Raw genomic sequence first — 16,547 nt, forward strand, 5'->3', positions numbered from 1 at the left:
GCAAATTCATCATTAAATAATTCAAAATAAAGTGTAGCTTTTATTGGTTTGACATTTTTAAAAATCATCATCGCTGTTATCATTCAACTTGTTCCCGGCCGGTTTTCCCGACTGCACCCTTTTGGTCAACTCCATCCCCGATAGTTCCAACCCCAAAGACTCGTCATCCGACTGAATCAACTCTGACTCGTCTTTGTCAATAAACAACTCGTCGTCTTCCGAATCCGAGCTCAAGGACGGGGTTGCGGACATCGGTGGTTGCATTCCGCCGTAAGCTTTGGCCGTCTTGGCAGTTCTAGTCCTCCCTAAAAAAAGACAAAATAAAAAAATAGGAACCCGTTATCTTACCCCCGGTGCTAGCTCTCGGTCTCTCCTGCTTTTGCCTCGCCTCGCTCTCCTCCAACTCCAGAAACGCCTCAGTTCCTCCTTCCAGCGGAATGGTTTCGATCCGAGGCGAAACCATTTGGAGTTGTTTCTCCAATTGTTGGCGCTCTGTCTCCGACACCAGCCGTTCCAGTTGGTTCAAAATGCGCACTCTGGTGGAGTACTGCACAAAGAGTTGCTCCAGTTCGGCCTCAAGAGCGGTAAACTCTTCCATAAAGGCCGGCCTGACTTTTTTCAACGTTTGGAGCCGTTTTTCGTAACGATCTATTTCGACTTTTCTGCGCTCGATCTTATTGTCCAAATTGGCCTCAGTTGCTGAGACGTTGTCAATGAGCTGTTTGCTTTCGTCAATTTCGGTTTTAAGAGCTTCGATTGCCTTCTTAATTCCGGCTTCAACTTCGTTGATTTCGTACTGGCGGCTAACACTTTTGTGTCTCGCCGCCTTCAGTTCCACTTCTTTGCCCAAAAGATCGAAAAGTGTGGCCCCGGTTGTAGTTATTTCGCTTGCCAGTTGTCTGGATAACTTTAATTCGTTTATCTGCAAAACACCGCCGGGTTATTATTAGTTGCCTACCTAACACAAGACTTAAGGCGCGTTCATCTCAAGGCCATCCAGAGAAGATTATAGAAAATCAACGTAAAAACTTGATCAACTTAGTTGAAACTAGAGGATGCGCCTTTACCTTGTCACTTAAATCAAAGTCTTTCAGACTCAACATTTCTTCCTCAAAATTTTCGTCCTCCTTTTCCTCCAAATTCATATTCAAAGCGTCATACAAGAGTGACGTAATTTTTAACAGTTCTTTAACTGCGTAACCATCGGCTTGATACAACCTTTTTGTATTCAGCTTGATGTTGGCTTTCAGGGCCATAAATTGCGCCGCGTTTCGAATCAATTTAACCCGATCATCTTCAGTATCAATCTCTGGCGGTATATCGACATCAGGGTCGAACCGCTTAGCTAACCAAACCAATAAATCGGCGACTAAAGGAAAATTAGGTGTGCGAAAGCTTTCCATTGAAATTAAAGACGGGTATCCTAAAGCCCGCATCATTTCAAGAAAATCTACAAAAAGGGATGATTTTTGCGAAAATATTTTAACCAAAAAGCTCACTTCGCACGTCTCTGAATGACATTTTAAGTCTTGTTTGAATGTAACAGTTGCTAAGTAACGCGTAACGCATGGCTGGGAAGGGTGGATCAGAGTAGGCATCGATTAATAAAATAGCTTTATTACACCAAAACAATAAATACAAAAATTAATAAATAAGACATATCACCCATGGTGGCAGTATTTTAGCCGGTACTTTTAAGAATCCAGTCGAAAATTTTCGAAACATTAGAATAAATTAAAACTAAGTCAGGTCAGGTCAAGTCTCAGGTACTGTCAAGTTGCGTCTAAGGAAAGGTCTAGGAAGTTCGCTCGAGCAGGAAACGTTGAGATTGACATCGGGAAGTACCATCACGTCTGGTTCCTCTTCCGTGGCGTTGTAAACTAGCCATTTTGAGTCTCCGGGTAGTACCTCCAGGTCTACCAGTCTCACATCGTCAGTGGTACCACCTTCGTCAAGTTCTAAGTCGCCTTCACGTTGCGAAACGTGTAATTGAACGGTGGCTCCGCTCGGGTCTAGATACTCCTGGCCCTTCACGCTTGAGATTTTCACGAATTTGGTACCACTGGATTGCTTTTTGGGGGTGTAGAAGTCCAGTTTGTCGTGTTCGTAGTTGGTCGAAAATTTTTCCACGTGGCTGAAAGGACGTGGCAAATCGTCTTGGTCTTCAAAATTAGGAGTCGAGTAGACGTCGCTGTAAAGTCTGTCGAAAGCATCGTCTTGCGGTCGCCGTTTTGAATAAACGTAGTTGTTTGAGTAAATGTAGGGGCGTTTTGAGGACGTGAAAGGCTGGTCTTCGTATTTGCTTTGGTAGTAGTTTTGCGGTCTATAGACCGAGTAGTCGTCACTGTAAAAATTCTGTTTGGTCGTCGAGTCGTACGGGCGTCGCGTTCGTCTGGTCGGTTGGGGAGTCGTCGGAGGGTAGTACTGAATTTTGATATTGACTTGGAACGGTTTGGGAGTTGGAATAGGGGTTGTGGACTCGGATACAACCCCAAATAGGTAAGTCACGTCAGGTCTAGTCGTGCGTCGGTCATTGTAACTGTCAAAAGTCGGTCTTTGTGGTATGTTATCTGGTACGTTGCCGTAACTGTCAGTGTAAGTCTGTTTCGTTTGTACTTTAACCGTGTGAGTCGTCGTGTTGTAAACCTTAACTTTGACGGGAGTCGCAACTTTGGGTTTTTTAGTAGTAGTACGTTTCAACTTCCGTCTCTTCCTCCCCTCTCTCCGAACTTCATTCAAGTCCTCTTCAACCCACGGCGAAAGATCGAAGTTGTCAATGACAGGATCGTCGCAGGACAATCGAGAGTTGCGAAAGCCATCAACAGTCAGAAAAACAAAAGGTTGGATCGTTTCAATCTCCGTCAAAGTCTGGCAAAGGACATGCGCAAGGGTCACGTGGCGGATTTGTTGCAGTTGCGCAGGAGTGAAGCTCGACTCAAATCCGCCGTTTTCGTACCAAAACCGGTCACCTTTCCGCAAATTTAGGAACTGTTGGGCTATGATACAGGCAAAAGTGGGGCCTATGATGCCCCCACGCACGGGTTTCTCGGCCAAACCCCCCGAAAATAGGTCGATATCGTTGATATCCTCGTAGAGACTTTCGAATCGGTGGACTGTGTCCGGGTTCATGATTTTTTCCAAGTCTTTCCATGACTTGATAGGGCTTAAACCGCAAGGCTCGCGCCAGGAGGTGTACGGGGGGAGGCCATGGTCGCGCCCCCTTTGAACATTAATAGCAGCGAGGTCCATCCCGAAGGGGAACCCCCGGGATTGGAACAAATGGTTAGTGAGTTCGTCACAAATGAATTCGTCGCGTCTTTGCGACGGTTGGTTGCAAAAGCCCAGCAAAAGCCGGTCCAAAGACCCCAAACTCCAGATATTCTCCACGTTTTCTTGCTCCTCATGAAGGGTCACATCTACAATTTGTTACAAACTCCGGAAAATTTCTAACGAGTCTGGTACTCACTGTTAAAGAGTGGCCGGTGCTTGGTATCAAACCTGACGAAAGAATTTTGTACCATACTGTGCCCAAACCGGAAAGCCGCACTCCCAAAGGCATTTGCAACCTCCGGATTCACCCGATCGTCATAACCGGAGTAGTACCCTTTCCGCTCCAACTTCAGCTCAAACAAATCGATAACTTCCGGTCCTAGAACAATCGGGAGGAACTCCCGATAGGTCACATGTTGCATAATCGCAACGACGATTCTTCTCGTCTCTTGGTACACCTTCTCGTCGCTCCAGTGCCGGTTAACTTGCCCCAAAACCGTTGCCAGGCGGTTATGGTACCTCACGAATACAGTGTGGAGTGCCGTAAGACCTGGCTGTTCGCTAAAACGGCCGTCACCCCCTTGGAAGCAGTCTGTAGTGACGGCTCCTGATCGGCAAAGTTCCCCACCTGGGGGATCAGGCGGTTGGAGGGGTTCGCGCCCTTGGGGACGCCCGTAATGGAGCTTCCCCTTGCGGAAAACTCGCATTGAGTCGGATGTTTCGATGTCGCTGCCGTAAATTGGGGACGCATCGAGATATGAAGTGACTTGGTTGATTTGCTCACGCCAACCTAGGTCACAGTCGATGCGGGTCGAAGGGGCACTTCGGATGAATTCGATGCAGCGGAGGCCGAAGGAGGAGAGGAACCAGTCGTCGGGGGAGACTTCGATCGGGAGGCAGCTTGGATGCTACAAGGACAAGTTGGAAAATAAGAGAAAACATTTTTTGTGTTTCTCAATTTTTTTTCTTCAATTCAAAATTCAAAGGCTGTTATTTTTTTTGAGATTTGTTTTTTAAAAACTATCTTATAAGTAGTACCGTGAGCTCCGGCGGAAGAAGGGCCTGTCCGCCGCGGCGGCAGCACCTGGGGACCGTGCCGTTGAAGCTGCGCGACTTGACAGTGGAGACCAGGTCGTGGTCGATCAGTTGCCCCCATTGCATGAACATGAGGCTGACCGTTGGTACTTCAAAATTCTTGTCGCGGTGGATTCTGGTGCTGATTTCCCTCGCTGACGGCAGCTTGTGCCCGAAGATTGATCGGCGAGGCTCTTGGATGCCGTCCTCGTAGACCGGTTGCAGGAACCTCTGCATGGGCAGGAGCGAGGAGCCCCTCCATGGCTTGTTGAAGTTGTTGCAGGTACCATCGGCTGTTCGGTACCGTCGGGAGGCTGCGGGACACCTGGGGGTGCCCCTTAGCGGACACACATCCTCCCGGAGTCTCGTGTCGAAGCTGCCGGCGGCTTGTCGACTCACATTTTCCGGATAACTGAAACCGGGAACTTTCACTGACCGAGTCGAGTTCGAGACTGGACCGGGTTGCAGAAAATCGTTTAATAAAAGTGTCCCAGTCCCCACCCGGCGTAGAAATCGGTCCCACTGCTGAGGAAGACGCTTTCTTTTCTTTCTTTACAAGGAACTGGCGGGATTTACATAATGATGGGTGGATTTCTGGGGCGATTAAACGGTTTACCATAAACGATCAGATTTGGTTTGGTTACGGTGGTTCGGTAAAGATCCATATTCATTATATCACCAAATTGGATTTTTCCGGTCTGGTTACTTACGTTTCTGCAAGTCGTTTGGTGGCTTCCAGGGAGGCGTAACCGAAGTTCGACAGCTCGATGGCTTTTTTGATGGGGGCGCCGAAGTTCGCAACGTAGTGAGCCGGCTCTTTCGCGTCCAAGTACAAGCCTGGAATCGATTTCGGTAAATCACAGTGAAAGTGACACACTTCCAGTGGACTTGTTTACAAATTTTGACTAGAAGTGGCTTTGTTGTGGCACGAAAGCGGGCTCTTCTTTAAGAAAAAGTGCGGAAAAAGCTGATTTCTAATACAATGTAAAAATACGAAACTCTTTCAAATTGCTTTTATTATGGAGAATAAATTAATAAACAAACAAATAGGAAATTGTAGGAAACGTCTGGGAGTATTTTTTCCGGAAACGAGTAACAAATTTCTCCAAGGGAAAATGAGGCAATTTTTGTTATTTTTGGCTCTTTGGTTTCATTATAATTACAAAATCTATAGGTTCACTTTGTGAATAGATGAAAGTAACCTTTTGTTTACATGAATAGTTGGTTATAAATGTGCAGGAAAAACTCGCAGTCAACAATGCGTAATTTAATTAATATTTTCCTTGTTTGTATTGTTGAAAGAGAAATTCCTTGAGTAAACATCCGAGAGTGTTGGTACCACCTAATCGCCAACTTACCCATTTTGTACCATTTCGGTTCTTTGACCTCGATAAGTTCCTGCATGGCCCTGATCCCGTAGTCGACCGCATCGTCCAGCTCCCGCTTATCAATTTTGTTGTAGCTTTCACTCTTGCCATTATCATCGCTTTCGTTTTCCTTATTTGCGTCGTTCTTGTCGAAATAGTCGCTTTCTTTCCTTTTGGTCAAGTTATGTGGGTCGTCGTTAGTCCATTGGTCGTGTGGTAATGTCGTCGTCAGTAAAACGTCCGTGATTATCATCGTCCATAGCGCAATTCTGGAACCAAAAGGGGAACTTGGACAAATGTAGAAATCTACCATTTCGTACCTCATTTTCGCACGCACGGATGGCAAGTTAAAAACTGAACGGAGATCTCGAGAATCGAGAGAGTCGTATGGAGGAATACAGTTATAATTGTTAATTTATATACCTCGAGGACGTTTTGGTCTTTTTTGCAAAGCTGCTTTTCGGAGTATCACGAACAACGGCATGTGTGAAAGAGTTCGGTTCTAACAGCGATGGGTCTTAATGACTTAGAACTTTGTTTACAAACCCAAATGCACATTTTCAGTATCTAATCACTTTTTTCCGGGTTTACATGCACACATTTCTCGCTGTTAGAGCAACACCTAATTCAAGGATAGGTAATGTTAGTTTTTCTTTTATTCACTAGTGCACTAAGTAACTCGACCCAAAAACTTGAAGAACTCAAAAATCTCCTTGCAAGTAAGGGGGACTAATTAATTGTAACACGGTGTTTTAACATCTTCGAACGGTACATTAATAGCATTAATGGAAGCCGCAAAAAATATCTAGCAATAATCCTGACAGCTGTCCACTTGAAAAAATTAATGTGTTACTTTAATTATACATAGAAGAGATATTATTAGCTCATCTGGAACTTGCATACAGAAAGAATGCAGCTTCGATGCATGCCAATAAATAAAAAATCGTTAAATGTTAATGGCCATCCGTAATCTCGCGAATTGAAAGTGTCCGTGCACCACTCGTGTAATAATAATAGAAAGGCATAATTTTCTTGAAAGTCACGGTTGCATCCATCATCGAGTTGCATTTAGAAAGTTCAAGACTAAATTTTTACAAGGGTGTCGTATTTAAGGTCAGTTTCACGAAATCAAGGTTAATATCTCGAGTGGACAAGTGCAAAAGAAAGTTGTACCCATCGAAGAGAAAGCAAAATCGCATTAGAAATCGCCGGATAAACACAATAATCACCCAAACTCACTTTAAATTCGTTTATTCTCCTTGGCCGCCTTCTCCTCCTGCTTCAGCCTGCTGATGGCATGCACGGAGCCGAAGAGGACCTTAGCAGTGACTTGGATGTTGCGCTGTTTGCTGCTTTCAGGATGGTTCCTGTCGCTTATGCTGCCTGTTATTGGGGCTGGATAAGTGTTATTGTTCGCGTCTCGCAACGTGCATGACTTACAGTTTTCGGGCATCTTCATTGGATGTTCGGTTAGCTGAAACGAGCGCTTTTTCAGACAGATTAACGTTTTTCAGCGCAATTACTGAAATTACTTGACCCGAATCCGCAGAGATGTGCTCCTAATTTAGGTTTGAAAGGCAGAGACATTTCGCGGATTTTTTAGAAATTATTTGTAACAAATAACAAGGACATACTTGAGTGGAAGCAAACGCTCCATTAATTTTGCTCGCTTAATGAGAATGACAACCTTTATTATAATAGCTGGGGATTTTTAAACAGTAAAGAAGAATTCATTCCGCTTCTTAAGGTATCCTTTCATGTTTATTTATTTTATTTTAGTGGGGTAATTATAGTTTTTAAATGAATATTTGTTTGCTGCTCCACTTCTGAGATACTTATTTGAATTTTATCTACGAAAATAATCGCCTTCAAACATTTTGCTTGCCTATTATTTTATAACAGACCATGAAGTTTGTTTTCTAATTTAATTCAATTAATTAAAGAAATTATAGGTTTTTCGGACTAGTAGTTATCATAAATCATCAAAAATTGGTTTGCCCCAATTTGCCAATCCCAAATATATAAAAAGGATGAACAACTTTCACTAATTTTTGCTTATTTTTTAGTTTCAGCAACAATAATATACTTATGTCAAAAAGAATTTTTTTCAGAAATTTTGAGAATACGAATTTTCAGAAATACGTGTGTTAATTTTAACAGGTAACAGAACAAATAAAACATTCTTTCTATTTGTAATTTTTCAATAAACCTATTGCAAATTGACTTAAAATTTGGAAAAGATAACATCCTGAAACGTGTACAAAAATAAAAGAGCCGAACTATTTTCGTTGTGATAGAAACCGACAATTTAAACAATTTAAAACAACAATGAAAATTGTTGCTATGAATACAAACTGATTATCAAACATTGAGCGGCTCGTTGTTATTCAAAAAAGTTGTATTTGAGGAATTTTATTACATGGTTAAATTAATATACGTATTTCTGATACACTCTGTATATTTTACGTTTGAGGGAAGTGGATTTACAAAAAATGTTGTTTCCTTTTTTAGTTCTTTATTAAGGGATCTCGGAACTGATAAAAAAGTACTACCTACGTGCATACGATAATGTAATCTGTCCCTAAATAATTTGTAAAGCTAAGTTCCAAAGTTGTAGTTGTTTGGACTAACGGAGAAAAAAATTGAAGCTTTCAAAACTTGCCATTTACAACACAGCTTTGCAACATAAACCTGAAATATCTTACAATCATTCTACTTTTCAGACGTGTTTATTTTATGCACAGTTAATTTTTATTCCACTTTGTCATAATTAAGTCTTAATTATTGGCCACCAACTGTCTTGAAAGGTTGCAACATTTTGGAATTTCAGTATGTCAACCGTTATTTTCCCATTAAAAAAACGAAATTCGAATTATCAACGGCTAGAATTCAATTAATTTTCTAAAGCCAATGATTTGTAACAATTGCGATCTATATTCGAAAGTGTGGAATGACCATCGCGTTTGATTAGGTGTGTCAGAAGTGCAAATAAACTAGGTAAAAATGTCGCCTGATAACAATTGCAAATATGATTGAAAAATTGGTGAAAACAGGCACTCACCTTTTGTCAGTACTTAGTAACCACAGCAAGCATAGCAAGAGCACGAAATGTGTAACAGGATAGCCAGTATCTGAGTAGAATGAGGCGGGTACTACCGACACACTGACTGAATGAACTGGTACCAGCGTGTACAACGTCTAGTCTGCGATATTTCGAATACACTCAATCACCTGCGGTTCCATTCTTCGGATTTGCTTAGGCACTCTCTATTTTGTGGCCAGAGGTGAAAGGTTCAGACGCGAGGTACCACCGCGCCGAAAAAAATCACTTTGAAAGTAAAAATAGAGACCCTCTGGAAATATCGACACACTTAAACGAAAGTAGTACCTGAAAATCGAGAAAAATTTCCGCGGATCGGATCCAACTAGGTCACGGGGTTAGCCGGTGTTGGGTCACTACTCCCACCGGTTAATGATTGTACACTCGTTCTAGGCGGAATTATTAAGACGGCTACTGGGCAAGAGGCGGTGACGTCCAATCTAATAACTGGGCTACTGGTTATGGTTCATGGACTATACCGGGTCTAGCAAAAAAGTAACAACGGTTTTCGGACGATTTTTGGCAGAGGAACGGTACCAACTCGGGTTTTTACAACTGGAGAGTACCGTAGGACTATGGGATTTCGGCAGTGGTCAACGAGCAACGACCTTTTGTTTTTTTATTAGATTCGTACTTTATTAGCTTGTGGGCGTATTTCAACTTCCGTCTCTTTGGTTTTCTTGTTTCAAAGCTCTAATCCATTTATTTAGTATCCGGAAGAGTTTGTCGGGGCTCAATATCGTGTGCGTCAGACCAAACACTTGGATTGATCCAATTTCGCAAACCGATTTGTTTCATTGGAAAACTTCAAAGGGAATTACAAGGAATTTGCATGGGAGGATGAAGCAAACACGACTTTCTTTTATGGAGTTTATTATCTCAAGTATTACCACATTACATATTTAAAATTACAAGGTTTAATTGAAGTATCTTTTACTAATAGTAATTTCTCTCATATAAATAAAAACGAAACTCTGAGCGATCGCAACCAACGACACGACCCGGCTACCCTTGGAAATTAGTACAGGAGTAAAGAAGTCAAATCCTTTCGATAATACTTAGAGTTAAGAAATTAGTCTATAAGATAACAATTATTAAGACATAGTGTTACATTTTTTCTAAGTGAAGAGTGATATTTTCGTGGGGAGGTAATTATTGAACGCACTGTTTGATTATTAGGTGTCATACATTAATAGAACCTATGCTAATTTAAATATTAGGTTTGATTATCATATATTTTTTAACTACGGGTTCTATTATTATTAATTTAAATTTGATAATATTATTTTAAAAACACTTCAAGTGTTTAACTTTTAGTCTAATTTTAGTTATATCGTTAAAACTAGTCCAGTGCCTGGAGTAGGTTACACATTTAAAATTCAACTGTCCCGCGTTACACAACGCTATCTCGGGAAGACATCGGGGAACTAAACAAAGCTAAAGCTCCTTAAAGTTAAATGTTGAGTCATAGTCGAGATTTTAAGTCATGACAGTCATCTATCTCTCTTAATGTTTAGTCAATCGTTTTTAGTCGAGTGTTTAAAAATGTGGCTAGGAGGGAGCGTCACGTGGTACTCCGTCCTGGTCACGTGTCGTGTCATTTTAATGCGCTTTCGCGCGAAATTTAAAAGTCACATTTAAATTGCACTGTCAGACTATTACCAGAATGGAGAGGTCAAAGTTGGATCAAACCACAGCCAAGTACAGATGGCAGTATTACCGAAGAGACCCGTGGATGGTAAACGGAAGTTGCTCTTTTTTGTCGTCTTCGGTAAAGTACCAGCCGGTTTGGTCCAAATTTGAGTTTCTTGAGCCAGGGAGTGAGTCGTTTCGTTGGTTGCAATGGCCCAAAATTTCGGTATTGACTAGACTAAGAATGTTAAGTCTAAAATTACAATTAGAGATTTATTAAAATTAAGTCAACAAAAATAGGAATAACAACATCAGACTTCAAATAATAAGACCCAAGAGACTGAAACGAAAAGCGAGAGTTCGCTTGTAAAAAAATTGATTGTTTATTTTGGTGGCCGCCTCTGGTTCGCCAAAACCAGAAACCGGCCGTTGACACGAATCCAAATTTAACACACTTTTGAGATCTTACATTTCGTACACAAAACTGTGAGTATGTTTAAACTACATAACAATAATGTTAACAATTCGCCCGGAAGGCTCGTGGAGTGTCCCATTTTCCGAAAAAACATTCACAGACCTGATGACGCTTCGATTTTTGAAATTTTAAAAGTATAGAACAGTGTGGTTATCCCATCTAACATCAAACTGTTGAAATTAAGGTAGATGAACAGAAGCAATGGGAAAATCAATATGAACAAACTAATAAGCAGCTGCATGAAATTCTACATAATGACGCATTTCCCTTTTTCCGCCCATGGGTTGTTTTTCTTGTCGGGGGCGTGGATCAGCGGGTCGTTCTTTTCGTTCTCCTCCACGTATTCCCTCATCCTGGAACAGATTTTACATCAAAATCCAATCACGCACCTGGCTTATTCAATCAGAACCCGGTCAATTATTTCGCAATTATGTCGAACCGATCGATAAATAACGAAAAGTTTTGAAAAAAAACTCATTTGAAAGCGAAATAGCGGAGGAAAATCGATAACGGCACTAACTAGCTAACCGAAGGGATTAGCGATGGAAGTAGGAAAAAAGTAATAAGTCTTGGAGCAAGATTTCCGAAAGCTCAATCTTTGAACTAAGCTTTACATTTCGCTTAATTAGTCGGCTTAAAGTTTCGTTACTTTGGCCCAAAAATCCTGGAGACCCGCCAGATACTTAAGATTTCGCAGACGACGCCGACTCACGTTATCGCAAATCGAGAGCAAATTGTTTTGGGCGATACTTCAGGTAGGACGTGCTGAAAGTTGGCTGAAAACTCCTGTATTGCGGATCGCCCGACTAATTTAACAAGTCAAAGTTGATTAACTCCTTCCATTAACCCGCGACTTATTAAAATTTATAGAGATATTAAGTGTTGAGCTGACAATAATGCATGGCTGGAAATAAATTCGGATTTTTTGATCGAAAGCTCGGGCCCATCAAAGGAAATGGCTGCAAGCAGCTAATTTTCCTAAGAGAGTGTCCACTTTGAACAAATTATCTCGATGGAATTTATTGATTACTCATCACTGGTGGTGAAATGACGGCAAACGTGTGCCTTCGCTTGCATAATTCGCTAATGAGTATTGGCGGTAATCAGAGTTGAAAGCGTCGTCGCAATTATGATAGAAGAGTGTTAAGTAACTCTGGAGACTTGGAAGCGGCGGAGAAAATTTATTCCGAGCTCGAGTCAATAGGGAGAACGAAAACCGCTCAGCTAATATAAATTTATAGCCCGACATTACTCACGTAAATATTTTAAGAGGAAAAACAAGAGCCCCTCTATCATCATAAAAGTATCAATTTTTCTTTCCTCGACTCGGCCAAATAACGAAAAATCCAGATTTTCCTAGAGCAATCTTTTAAAACTTGATAAATAATTCATGGGGGAAGGAAGGGAGATAAACCGGCGGAAATTAACTGATAAAGTTTGCCATTTGGGCTACCTTTCATTTGAACATGATAGTCTAAGGGCGACATGTCCGACGTATCGATCAGGAGGGCGCTCTCCCCCTTTTCATGCATCGTAAATATTTATTTGTGCGCTGCAGAAATAATCCTTGGGATCGAAAATCAATGCCGGGCTTTTTGAGTAAACCAAATTCGCTTTAAACGGTTTCAGGATTTTCACTGACCCGGAATGGTTTCAACGTCTGAAAAACCGGTAATTTACGGCTCGGTTGCCTGAATTTATTTCGCTGTTCTAGCAAACTTAGTTTGGTAAATTTCCTCATCATATCCTGGTTTTTTCAGTGGCGGCTTGTAAACAACGCACAGTTCTAGACTTCTCTAACATAAAGCAAATGTAATGTAGTCCCTTTAGTGACAGATTATTCTGTTATGAATCGTAAAGATTACATCTCGTCTCTTGAGAAAATTGGATGTTTGCAAGCTGGAATCAATACAAACATTTCTAACCAACAAGTCACTATTTGCCCTTCCAGCAGGCCGGACATGGGGGTGTTATTCGCATTTGTTTGTTTATTCTTACGTCCACTGTGACGAATTCCAATTGGATATTGAGTTATTTCAGATAAAGCACTCCCACTTTCCATATTTATAGCTTATCACAGTCGGAAAAACACCCAAGTGAATTATTTCCAATATCGTTTTAATTTGCGCCCTTCCCGACTTTTTAATAAAGTTATCTCTGCGACATATTGACGGGGAATCAAGGACGATATTAGCATTTTGTTTTGGAGCTTTCGAAATAAACAGAATTTTGTCTTCACAAATAACCCAAAGATCAGTCTGGATTAAACCAGGGCTCGAAAAATCGCCTCTTCCGCCATCTGCTCCCGACGTACGACAAAGTAATACAAATCGAATAAATTAATAAAAATACAAAAGGTCAGAGATTTCAGGAGCAATAGCGCCGGGCCATAAAACAAGAAATCAAAAACTCAATAAATGTCAGAATGTAGTGCTCATAAAAACATGATTAAGAAGTCTGCTGAAGGATGTTTGTTACTGAAATGTTACAACGTATCTGGTTTAAATGCGTATAAATAATTCACCCACTCTCAATATCAGGACACCGTTTACATAAAAATAAATTGGATTTGAATGTTTGATAAAGGATTTGGTGTTAGGAGCCGCAAAAAATATGAAATTCCCTTGGGTTTTTTACATCTAATAGGAATTTAACTGAAATCCGATTTTCGAAGATAGCGAAAATAAAGTTTTAAGAATTTTCGGAACTAAAACTCAAAATGGCTTTAAGGATCAAGGATAATGTCCTTGGGGTACTTATGCCATGTTTGCCTCGAATACAAAATAAGAATAAGTTTGCTCCTTTTGCGCGTATATTTAATTTAATAAAAGCCGCCCAATAAAGCAAATTGCTCGCCAATCCTGAAAATACCCGTGTAATAAAAGAAGCATCGCTATAGTTTCCACGTCGAAGCTCCAACTTTATTAAAGTTGGCAGAGTGAATTCGACACAAAATTGCAAGTTTCAGGTGACTCTTAACAAAATTGATTTTATTAGCGCCGCCAAACGGCTGTATTTTCGTAAAAATCGTAAACACGCTGAATATCGAGACAATTAAGCGACATTTACGATAAGTTCAGACATAACTCGCCGTTTCAAGGCTGCTTTTAATGCGTCTAGTTTCGATCGGATATTGTGCAGCGTTCCGGTTTAATAATGTAAGGAATTGTACCACAAATGACGAATTAAGAATCCTGTCAATATTTGTACATTTGAAAAAAATCGCTTTTTGCAAGGTTTGTTTATTGCAAGCAAACAAGTGTCCGTTTGTGTTTACAACAATGTGTCGGTTGTTGTTTACTCGAAAATGATCACAAACGCTGGATTTAGCTAAACTAGGTCGAGTTTAATTAAATCCCGAGAAAAATTCACAATTTAAATAATGAAATGTCGCAAAGCCGAAACAAAAACAACAAGACCAAAGAAATCGAGTTAATTAGCACACGTAAACTTCGGTCTAACCTAACCCTCTTCATAAATATTCAATTAATCTCCCTATTACAATGATTAAACGAAAGTTTAGACACCGAATGGCCGCAAACATGCTCGCCCGACTGGAGACTTTTACGAAGAAGAAGGAATTTAATTAACTTAGGGAAGCTACGATTCACTGTTTGACTAATTTAGAGGCAAATGATGCAAAAATAACGCTAATAAAATTTACCTAAAATATTGAAAATTCTGTTTATTGCACGTAACGCAAGCATAAGCAAAGCATACATAATTTAGCAACGCTATCGTAGCTAAAATATGGTAACAAGGTGTAAAACATAAATTAGCAACATTAAAACCACAATCGGCTTGTCCCACTCTCTCCAATGTGAACTATATTTAATTAAAAAAAAAAAAATCTGTTCGAAATTTTCCGATGAATTCCAAAGTAGCCCCATTTTTCAGCTTCTGTTAATTGATAATTAAAACCATTTTTTTTTAAATATTCTCGAGTTAAGGTTCACTTTCCAATTTTCCGTTTTCTATGCAAGCGTGTGTATGAAAGGTTCTTTTTCTTTGGCTATTGTGACTCACAAAAAGGGTCCTGAAAGCCTGGTCAGAAGTTGGAAGGACTAAATACTACAATTATTTTTTAATGGGATGTTTACACTGTCGCAATTAAAAATCCCCAGTGCGGCTCAATTTTAAGTGAATGAATTTATTTTCTTGTAGGTGGAGATATTATCGATTAAATGCAATTAAAATTAGTTCGAAAATTTTCCTTGAAGTGTAACAGGCGAAAAGCAATTTTGGAGCTAAATATTAACATTAAAATCCAAACATTTGGGTTAGATAATTCGCTAAACTTAAACACCAGCGCACGATGTAAATAGCAGCGAAAACCGCAAAAATCCGAAAACGTCACTCGCAACTTCCCCAAGAAACCCCCGAACTTGTGCACTCAGAAGCGCCTTAAATAGCGATTTTTTCGGGACAGCTAGTAGAAGCGGCATCGCGACGCTCAATATGTAGTCGAAAGCTCGCCGAAATAAATCCGAAAGGGGAAAATCCGGCACGGAAGCGCTTTTTGGATGGGTTTTGGTACTTACGCGGCGATCGATTTCGACAAGGGCCAGCGTTCCATTGATGCTTGGTATTTCATGTTCTCTATCTGCTTCTTGAGAGCGTCCTTATCCATGGCTGAGAGTGTACTGGCGTCCATCGGGCGCGGTTGAGAGCGCCGTCGTTCACGCAGGCGTCGGACGGCAGCTGGGGGACAGGCCGCCAGAGGGCAACACCTCACAAGAGGCCTGAAACTTCCTGCAATCTGAAATTATTTATTTAATTTCAATCTAATTTAATTAATTGCAAAGCCTGTTTACATTGCCGGGGATCAAGGCAAAGCGAACTAGGTCAGGCTAAATTAATCAGTAAAAATGTGCAACACAAAACTTGGCCTCGGCAAACGTAGACACAAAAAATCAAAAATACAGTTTTTTGAAAACTGAAGGGACGGGCACTTTTCCAACCTGGCCCTCGCCCACCGACTAATTATAGCAAACACTTATAAATCAAAATTGTGACAATGCTTTAACAAAAATCACAAAATCTCAATTTTTGCTGTTAACAATTGTTATGGAGATAAAAAGTAAGGCAAATATTTGTTCAAACAATTTTCAAATTTCTTGTTCTACAACACAAAACTTACGTATCGCTAAAATAGCACACACGTTAAAATTGCAAACTAAGTCAAAGACATGTAAGATATGATACGACCGAACAGGTAGGTATTATTATTTTGATAACGGAGATAAATTTAAACGTATTGTAATTAACTAGCGCTCTTATCTTCGTGATAAAAATATTACTTCGGTCATTAAACTCACGTGCGAATGCAATTTTTTAATTTAAAATGGGAAAGTTTTATTTAGTTTGCTGAAGCCTTCCTAATGGTGAATACATAAAAGTACGACATTTTTATGGGTTTATTTCAATTAGGAACACTGATATTTTGTCGATATTTTCCAGTGATTTGGTGAGGCAACTAACAATACGTGGCTAAACCACTCTGTTAATTATAGTTTACAAATTAACCTTTGAAACTGTTTATTTATTTGGTATTCAATGGACTGTAAAACAATTATTCATGTGTAACCGTTACTTACTTTGTTATTATTGGTTGCCTAGCATAAACACT

General features: G+C 40.4%; 3 protein-coding genes across 6 annotated transcripts; all 3 read right to left on the minus strand.

The window, feature by feature from the left end:
* Positions 1-27: 27 nt before the first annotated feature.
* On the minus strand, positions 28-1,595 carry Cluap1 (Clusterin associated protein 1). The gene is made up of 4 exons (XM_966876.4): positions 1,500-1,595; positions 1,068-1,450; positions 349-922; positions 28-305 (listed from the first exon to the last, which is right to left on the minus strand). The coding sequence occupies exons 1-4, from the start codon at positions 1,567-1,569 to the stop codon at positions 58-60; spliced, it is 1,275 nt and encodes a 424-aa protein (XP_971969.2). The 5' UTR covers positions 1,570-1,595; the 3' UTR covers positions 28-57.
* A 6-nt stretch (positions 1,596-1,601) lies between these two features.
* LOC660719 (chorion peroxidase) lies at positions 1,602-9,057 on the minus strand. Of its 4 annotated transcripts, none has more exons than XM_008196381.3 (8): positions 8,773-9,057; positions 7,152-7,185; positions 6,951-7,094; positions 5,703-5,980; positions 5,055-5,181; positions 4,309-4,756; positions 3,467-4,178; positions 1,602-3,416 (listed from the first exon to the last, which is right to left on the minus strand). In XM_008196381.3, the coding sequence occupies exons 4-8, from the start codon at positions 5,962-5,964 to the stop codon at positions 1,756-1,758; spliced, it is 3,210 nt and encodes a 1,069-aa protein (XP_008194603.1). In that variant the 5' UTR covers positions 5,965-5,980; positions 6,951-7,094; positions 7,152-7,185; positions 8,773-9,057; the 3' UTR covers positions 1,602-1,755. The 4 variants fall into 4 exon arrangements, with proteins under 4 accessions (XP_008194603.1, XP_015838168.1, XP_008194602.1 ...); XM_015982682.2 differs by having other exon boundaries at positions 6,951-7,106; XM_008196380.3 differs by lacking the exons at positions 6,951-7,094; positions 7,152-7,185; positions 8,773-9,057 and adding an exon at positions 6,032-6,161.
* A 610-nt stretch (positions 9,058-9,667) lies between these two features.
* Positions 9,668-16,184, minus strand: Ggamma30A (G protein gamma subunit 30A). Its single transcript, XM_967030.5, has 3 exons — positions 16,059-16,184; positions 15,460-15,677; positions 9,668-11,271 (listed from the first exon to the last, which is right to left on the minus strand). The coding sequence occupies exons 2-3, from the start codon at positions 15,570-15,572 to the stop codon at positions 11,166-11,168; spliced, it is 219 nt and encodes a 72-aa protein (XP_972123.2). The 5' UTR covers positions 15,573-15,677; positions 16,059-16,184; the 3' UTR covers positions 9,668-11,165.
* Positions 16,185-16,547: the final 363 nt, after the last annotated feature.

Source organism: Tribolium castaneum, chromosome 6 (genome assembly GCF_031307605.1).
Source record: "Tribolium castaneum strain GA2 chromosome 6, icTriCast1.1, whole genome shotgun sequence".
In the NCBI taxonomy this organism is placed as follows: Eukaryota; Metazoa; Arthropoda; class Insecta; order Coleoptera; family Tenebrionidae; genus Tribolium; species Tribolium castaneum.

Coding starts and splice junctions, on each gene's coding strand:
- Cluap1 (XM_966876.4), bottom strand. CDS start 1,569: ATGCGTTACGCGTTACTTAGCAACTGTTACATTCAAACAAGACTTAAA. Junction 1,451..1,499: donor GTCATTCAGAGACGTGCGAA/GTGAGCTTTTTG, acceptor CCCTTTTTGTAG/ATTTTCTTGAAATGATGCGG. Junction 306..348: donor ACCGAGAGCTAGCACCGGGG/GTAAGATAACGG, acceptor GTCTTTTTTTAG/GGAGGACTAGAACTGCCAAG.
- LOC660719 (XM_008196380.3), bottom strand. Junction 4,757..5,054: donor ACCAAACGACTTGCAGAAAC/GTAAGTAACCAG, acceptor TCCCGGTTTCAG/TTATCCGGAAAATGTGAGTC. Junction 4,179..4,308: donor TTCTTCCGCCGGAGCTCACG/GTACTACTTATA, acceptor TTGTCCTTGTAG/CATCCAAGCTGCCTCCCGAT.
- Ggamma30A (XM_967030.5), bottom strand. CDS start 15,572: ATGGACGCCAGTACACTCTCAGCCATGGATAAGGACGCTCTCAAGAAG. Junction 11,272..15,459: donor TTGTCGAAATCGATCGCCGC/GTAAGTACCAAA, acceptor AATCTGTTCCAG/GATGAGGGAATACGTGGAGG.